Source organism: Tachyglossus aculeatus, chromosome 2 (assembly GCF_015852505.1).
Source record: "Tachyglossus aculeatus isolate mTacAcu1 chromosome 2, mTacAcu1.pri, whole genome shotgun sequence".
Classification (NCBI taxonomy): domain Eukaryota; kingdom Metazoa; phylum Chordata; class Mammalia; order Monotremata; family Tachyglossidae; genus Tachyglossus; species Tachyglossus aculeatus.
This window is the reverse complement of record NC_052067.1, coordinates 136,416,473-136,424,390: the sequence shown is the minus strand read 5'-3', so window position 1 is coordinate 136,424,390 and position 7,918 is coordinate 136,416,473. Positions and strand designations below refer to the sequence as shown.

General features: G+C 45.4%; 1 protein-coding gene across 1 annotated transcript; it reads left to right on the top strand.

Annotated features, from left to right (window-relative positions):
- Positions 1–4,264: 4,264 nt before the first annotated feature.
- Positions 4,265–5,224, top strand: LOC119943287 (olfactory receptor 688-like). The gene has a single exon (XM_038764115.1). The coding sequence runs from the start codon at positions 4,265–4,267 to the stop codon at positions 5,222–5,224; it is 960 nt and encodes a 319-aa protein (XP_038620043.1).
- Positions 5,225–7,918: the final 2,694 nt, after the last annotated feature.

The following is a 7,918-nucleotide window of genomic DNA, read 5'->3' as shown; positions in this document are numbered from 1 at the left end:
GGTCACACAGCAGACAAGTAGCAGAGCTGGGATTAGAACTCATGACCTCTGACTCCCAAGCCCGTGCTCTTTCCACTAAGCCACGCTGCTTCTCATAACCTCTGTGCTGTGTTGCTGTGACTTGATTTGTTTTGGACTTGACACCATGATGTTGCTCTCTGGAACTGGGAAATCTGGAGACATTTAGCAGTTTCAACATTATCAAGCCCCATTGTTCAGGCATCCATTTTTGGCTGAGGTGTTGCTCATTGATCCCAGGAAACTGGAAGCATTTAGCAGTTTCAGCAATAATGAGCTACAATGTTCTTTTCAACCCTCACTATTCTATATATTTTCCTATTTCCACACCACCTATATTTTCATGAAATGTGTTTCAGAAGGATGTTTTTTCTAATATTAGATGGTTCTGTGCTAGTTTAGCTAGCCCAAACTGGAGAAATACCTGGTTGGGTCCTACCGATCTTGCTTAACTCCCCTGGAGCTCTGGGCTGTGTTTTGTGGTGACCCTCAGATCCCATTGGAATTCCTGTCCCCCTCTCCAAATATGACAGAAAATTCTAGTAACTTAGGTTGTCTCTTGGCAGCCCACATCCATCCCTCTTTGACATATCTTCATAAAAAAGAAGAAGATTAAGAAGGAGAGGAATTGTTAAGTGCTTACTATGTGCCAAGCATGATATTAAGTGCTAGAGTGGATACTAGACAATCAGGTGATTGTCCTGTTTATTTGTTTTGATGTCTGTCTCCCCAGCTTCTAGATTGTAAGCCTGTTGTGAGCAGGGATAGTCTTTATTGCTGAATCATACTTTCCAAGCGCTTAATACAGTGTTCTGCACATAGTAAGAGCTCAATAAATATGCTTGAATGAATCACTGAATGAAAGGTGAGATACCAACTTTGTATCCCATGGGGATCCCACTCTACATAGCAGGTGAAACAGGTACTGAAAATCCAGTTTACAGATAGGGAGCCTGAGGCACAGAGCCCTCCTTTCCTCTTCTCCCAATTCCTTCTGCCTTGCCTTCCTCCCTTCACAGCCCCACACACCTAGGTACATATGTGTAATTTATTAATTTATTTATATTAATGTTTGTCTCCATCTCTAGCCTGTGAGCTCATTGTGGGCAGGGAATGTATCTGTTTATTGTTATATTGTAGTCCCCGAAGTGCTTAGTACAGTGCTTTGCACACAGCAAAAGCTCAGTAAATATGATTGAATGATTGAATGAATGAACAGAGAAATTAACTGACCTTCCCAAAGTCATGCAGCAGACAAGTGTCAGAGTAGGGATAAGAACAAAAATCCTCTGATTTCGAGGTTCATGACCTTTCCAATTGACCACCCAACTTCTCCAGAACCACCTGCACATGTTAACAAATTTCACATTCTCCCCAACGGGTGCATCAAGAACTGTTGTTTTGAGGTATTTTTATGGCATTTGTTAAGTGCTTAATTGTCTCAGGCACTGTTCTAAGCACTGGGGTAGATAAAAGGTAATTAGGTTGGACACAGTCCATGTCCCACATGGGGCTCACTCATAATCTCCATTTTACAGATGAAGCAACTGAGGCACAGAGAAGTAAAGTAACTTGCCCAAGGTCACATAGCAGAGAAGTGGTGGAGCAGGTTTAGAGACCTAGGTCCTTCTGATTCCCAGGCCCGTGCTCCATCCACTAGCCCATGCTGCTCCTTTTTTTTTTTTTTTTACAATTTTTGAACTGTAAACATGGCAGTTTTACCCTTGTTTCTGGGGGGGGAGCAGGGTGAGTTTACAAGTGTATGTCATGAAGAAGAGGAGACCAAGCTGAAGAATAGGAATGGCTTGGACAGGTTTGAAACATTCTGTAGATCAGCCTTGATTTTGTGGATGGCGATTCTGGGAATGTGATAATCTGACCACAGCAACTATGGTGATTTTGAGAGCTTAATGCATCTCAGCTTGAGAAGTCTATTAAATGGGATTTAGCCAAGTCAGTTATTTTGTATATGTGAAGGGGCATTAGGGCTTTATCATTTACACGTATGCTCTACATGAGCTCTGACTGGGCCTTTGACAAGCGCTGCCTGGAGTTCCAGGGGAAGACAGAGGTACTGTATTCTCATAGCAGAAAATGACGCAAAAGACAAGTATACCCACTCTTGGGCCCCACCTGGTTCCCACCACCCCACTCCTCAGGACATTCCCACTCTGGGTACTGGGGATTTAGGGAAAGATGGGAGCCTGAGACCCAAGAACCTTCCCACCTGTTCTCTTTCCAGATCCCAATCATTTATAATCCCCTGTTCCCTTCCCTCTTCTAGCCATTTCAAACTGTACAGTGTGGACAGGGTGAATGAGGAACTGGTGTCTACTACATCCCATACACTAAGAAAAAGGGACACATATTCAATGCTCGAGGGCCAGATTCCAAAAGTGATCACCATTCATTCATTCATTCATTCAATCATTTATTGAGTGCTTACTGTGTGCAGAGCACTCTATTAAGCATTTGGGAAGTACAAGTTAGCAACATATAGAGATGGTCCCTACCCAACAACGGGCTCACAGTCTAGAAGGGGGAGACAGACAACAAAACATGTAGACAGGTGTAAAAATTGTCAAAACAAATAGAATTAAAGCTATATGCACATCATTAACAAAATAGAATAGCAAATATGTACAAGTAAAATGGAGTAATAAATCTGTACAAGTATATATACAGGTGCTGCGGGGAGGGGAAGGAGTTAGAGTGGGGGGGATGGGGAGGAGGAGAGGAAAAATAGGGCTCAGTCTGGGAAGGCCTCCTGGAGGAGGTGAGCTCTCAGTAGGGCTTTGAAGGGAGGAAGAGACCTAGCTTGGCGGATGTGTGTAGGGAGGGCATTCCAGGTCAGGGGAAAGATGTGGGCCGGGAGTCGAGGGCGGGACAGGCAAGGGTCTCTGCTAGGCCAGAATCGCTCTGGGGACCAGTTGCTACTCTGGGGCTCCCTGTAGCCTGAAGGCCCAGCCCTCCCTCCCCCTGCAACTGCAAAGTGGCTTTTCCCTGTCCCTTCTCACTATAAATACCCAGAGCACCATGGCCTCAGTCTTGACGGACCCTGAAGAATAAGCCAGAGTCCCATTGCAGCTCCTGTCAGATCACTGGTGAGTACCACAGACCAGGTGGGATCTGTTAGGAGAGAACTGATCCAGAGAAGAAGAATCAGACTCCACCTCACAGTGCAGAAGTTAGCAGGGCCAGTTCGGAGGGCGGTTCACAGTGAACCAAAAGGAACCAGACACAAAAAGTTTGCAGGTCAATGCCTGAGTACCTTTCCCAGGATTCCTCTACTGCCCCCAAGACTTGAATTTTTGTTGAAAAGAGCCATGATTTTTCAGCAATAGATTCTGTGGGGTGAGAGGAGATTGCATTTCATCTTGCCTTCCACTATCCAAGAGGAAAGGACAACAGCACCTGTAGCATGAGGTCTCTACAAAATCCAAGGAAGACTGGTGGCTGATCTCGCAGCCACTTTAACTGTGGGTGAAACCTGGGCTCTGAGCCACATGGAGCCTGAAGTATTATTCCTTTAGCCACAGAACCTTGCTGATTATTGTTACATTCGTTTGGCTTTATGTTTTATCCTCTTTCAGTGCTTATTGTTTTAGCACTCCTAATATGTTTGTCTCCCAGCTCCTCTCCCTCTTTTATATTTTCAGATTGTTAACCTGCCCAAGGGACAAGAACGGACCTTCATTCCCACCTCTGTATACTTTGCCAGGGCTTAATACAATGCTCTCCACACAGTAAGTATTTAATAAATATTATCATTACTACTATTATATGGATAAAACTATTTGGGTTTTTTTGTCCAATAGGAATTGCACCAAAGGTTTCCCTTGTATTTTTTTTTTCCAGATCACTTCTGCTACCTTTGGGGTCAGCCAATAAACTCTGTTCAGCTAAACACGAGACATTGAAAATACTTCTGCACACCATTTTGCTGGTAACGGAGCATAGCCTGATACTCTGCTGTTGCCTCTTGCTTTCTTTTTCTTCCTCGTCTAGTTTCCCACTCATCCCAAATGCAGGAAGACTTGTATTTTCCCACTAGTGACCCCTTCTAGGTTAAATCTCCCATATCCACAAGGCAAGTAGATTGTCAGAGAGACAATCAAACCATTTTTGGTTTTGTTTTTTACAAAGATAGTGGGGACCCAGGTTCAAAGTAATTAGAAGGGTTGGGTAATACAAAGACAGTTTTTCTTCAGTGACATCCTGTGATCAGCTCGTGCATCCCAAAAAGATGTTTGTGTCCATCGGGGCCTCCAATGGCTCTAGTCCCCAGGTCACTGAGTTCATCCTAATGGGATTCCCAGGCATTCACAGCTGGCAGCACTGGCTCTCCCTCCCACTGGCCCTGCTCTATCTCTCAGCCCTTTTGGCCAATGCCATGATTCTGCTCAGTATCTGGCAGGAAATGGTTCTGCACCAGCCGATGTTCTATTTCCTGGCTGTCCTGGCCCTGGTGGACATAAGTATGAGCACCATCATCATGCCCAGGATCCTGGCCATGCTCTGGTTCAATGCCCGCACCATCAGCCTCCCAGAATGCTTCATTCAGATTTATGCTATTCACACCTTCATGGGGCTGGAATCCGGCATCTTCCTGTGCATGGCAATTGACAGGTATGTGGCCATCTGTCACCCCCTCCGCTACCCCTCTGTCATCACAGAAGGTTTTGTCTTCAAGGCCACCTTGTTCATGGTGTCCAGGATTGATCTCCTAGCCATTCCGGTGACTGTCCTGGCTACAAGACGTAATTACTGCTCCAGGAACGAAATTGACCACTGTCTTTGCTCCAACCTGGCCGTCACCAGCCTGGCATGTGATGACAGGAAGGCAAACAGCATTTTCCAGTTGACCATGGCTTCGTTCTTGTTTGGCAGTGACATGATTCTTGTCATTGTCTCCTACACCCTGATCTTGCGGGCTGTACTGAAGTTACACTCGGCCGAAGCTGCCTCCAAAGCCCTGAGCACCTGCAGCTCCCACATCATCCTCATCCTCTTCTTCTACACAGCACTTGTCGTCTTGCCCATTACCCATACTGCAAAGAGGAAGGTGCCCCTCATCCCGGTCCTCCTTAATGTACTGCACTGTGTCATCCCCCCGGCTCTCAATCCCATAGTGTATGCCCTGAGGACTCAGGAGATCAAAGTGGGAATCCTGAAGCTGATCAGGATGGTCGGCAAGAGAAAGTGACCCCGGGTCCACCATGACGGCAACAGACTTTCTTACTCAATCACCCAGTGTCAGCGCAAGGTACAGGAGAGCATAATCTGGATCCTGGCTGCCCTTGAAGGGGAAGTCAGGTGGATAGCTTTGCAGTAGTGTCCCAGTTCCCAGCTGGCACCAGGAGATGTTGAAAAGACCTTCTGATGATCAAGATCTAATCCCTTCCAACCCTAATTTGCTGTCCTGAGCTGAGATTCAATGCAGCGATTTCCATGAGGTCAAGGCTCCAGGTGGCTTCCCTGTCCAGAAAGTCATTTCCATTTTTACTTTCTTCAGAGCTGAAGTCATGGTAAGTTTTCTCCATTAATATGTCATAGCTTAGAAAAAACTGGCTTTAGTTTCTTTTTCCCTTTCATTCTATATTGAAACAGACATGCCCTGGAATGATTTAATTCCTTTATGAGCTTCTTGAGAGCAGAGACTGTGTTTACCAACGCTATCGTATTGCAGTCTCCCAAGCACAGTACAGTGCTCTACACATTCTACACACTCAGCAAATATCATCGATTCATTGATTAGTTGATTAGGAACTTTCAAGAGAGTAAGTAGCATGGCAGCCCCATACAAAGTTGATGAACGTTACAATATTCTGAATATCCATAATAATAATAATGGCATTTATTAAGCACTTTCTATGTGACAAGCACTGTTCTAAGCACGGGGGAGGTTATAAGGTGATCAGGTTGTCCCACGGGGGGCTCACAGTCTTAATCCCCATTTTACAGATGAGGTAACTGAGGCCCAGAGAAGTTAAGTGACTTGCCCAAAGTCACACAGCTGACAATTGGCGGAGCTGGGGTTTGGACCCATGACCTCTGACTCCAAATCCCGTGCTCTTTCCACTGAGCCATTCTGCTTCTCTATGTGTTTCTGCATCCCGCCAGAGGTAGGAAGGAATTCCTATTTTTCCTAAGCCTGGGCAGATTTGTCTTTGAGCATTTTGCATAGGGATTGTCTCTATTTATTGCCCAATTGTACTTTCCAAGCACTTAGTACAGTGCTCTACACACAGTAAGCACTTAAATAGCATTGAATGAATGAATTTGGGTCAGGCCAAATGTAGGAAAGAACTCCTATCCCCTCTAATGCTTGGGCGGGTTTGTCTTTGAGCATCCAGATCCCTATTCCAATCTATGGGAGAGGCTGGCAGGGTCCAGGATTGAATGGTCAACAGTGGTCTGACTGGATTACTGATCTCCCTCCTGTTTTTGAGGCTCCTTTGCTCAACTCACTTTGAACATTTTCTGTGGACCTCGAGTCTTGAAAAGATAGACTCAGCTTGGACTCAGTATTAATACAATTTGGAGAAAACGTCAATCTGGACATTATATTTGATGGATAGAGAGATCTCTGGGCAGGGATGCTCTCTGCCAGCCCACTGGTCAGGCCCCTGGTCCAGTCAAGAGTTAGTCTTACCCCTAGAGATCACCTGAGTTGGTTCAGGGTGTCACTGGTTAGTGAACCACAAGGACCTTAGTGAACCACAAGGACCACTAGACAAACTCTGGCTTTCAAGCTGGAAACCAGCTCTTTACTTCTATTCATGAGAACAGTTGTGCTTAGCACAAATGATAGAACTTGCAGAAATGCCAGTGACAGCACACATGCACAGAGGAGTCAAAGATCATTGCTTATAACCCACAGTGATTACAAAGGATATAGACTACAGGTTTATGTCTGCCAACTCTGTCATATTGATAAATTGTACTCTCCCAAGCGGTTAGGATGGAGATTTGTACACAGTGAATGCTCAAGAGATATGACTGATCAACTGACGCAGAGCAGGCACACAACGAGGACAGACAGCCATCTCAGGTTTCCAGACAGGCTGTGCTGAGTCATGGATCTCGAATCCTTGATTTTTTTTAATGCTATTTGTTGAACACTTATTGATGTGACAAGCTAATCAGGTTGTACACAATCCATGTCCCATGAGGGGCTTATGGTCTTCATCCCCATGTTACAGATGAGATAACTGAGGCACAAAGAAGTTGTGACATGCCCAAAGTCACACAGCAGACAAACTCTCCATCCTCCCCAGATGATGGGGATCTTGGTGTCTTCAGTGACAATTGCATCAAGAAGGAGCATGGTGTACTGGATAGAGCACAGGCCTGGGATTCAGGAGGTCATGGGTTCTAATCCCTGCTCCAACATTTGTCTGCTGTGTGATCTTGGGCAAGCCACTTAACTTCTCTGTGCTTCAGTTACCTCATCTGTAAAATGGGGATTAATACAGTGAGCCCCATGTGGAGCAACCTTGTATCTACCCCAGTGCTTAGGATAGTGACTGTCACATAGTAAGCACTTAACAAATACCATAATTATTATTATCCCCGGTACAGCTGGCAGATACAGGTGGACAGCATGGCCTACTGGATTAGAACATGGTCCTGGAAGTCAGAAGGACCTGGGTTCTAATTCCAGCTCCACTATTTGTCTGCCATTCTGGAGTGATGATTTCATTTAGTTCCACAACATGTATATTTTCATGAAATGTGTTTCAAGTGGGTTTTTTTTCTGGTATTAGATGGGTCTGGGCTAGTTAAGCTGTCCCAGCCTGGAGAAATAGCTGGTTGGGTGCTGCCAACCTGTGCTTAATATCTCTGGGGCTCTGGTCTGTGCTTTGTGGAGACCTTGGTTCCCATTGAGATTCCTGTC

Coding starts and splice junctions, on each gene's coding strand:
- LOC119943287 (XM_038764115.1), top strand. CDS start 4,265: ATGTTTGTGTCCATCGGGGCCTCCAATGGCTCTAGTCCCCAGGTCACT.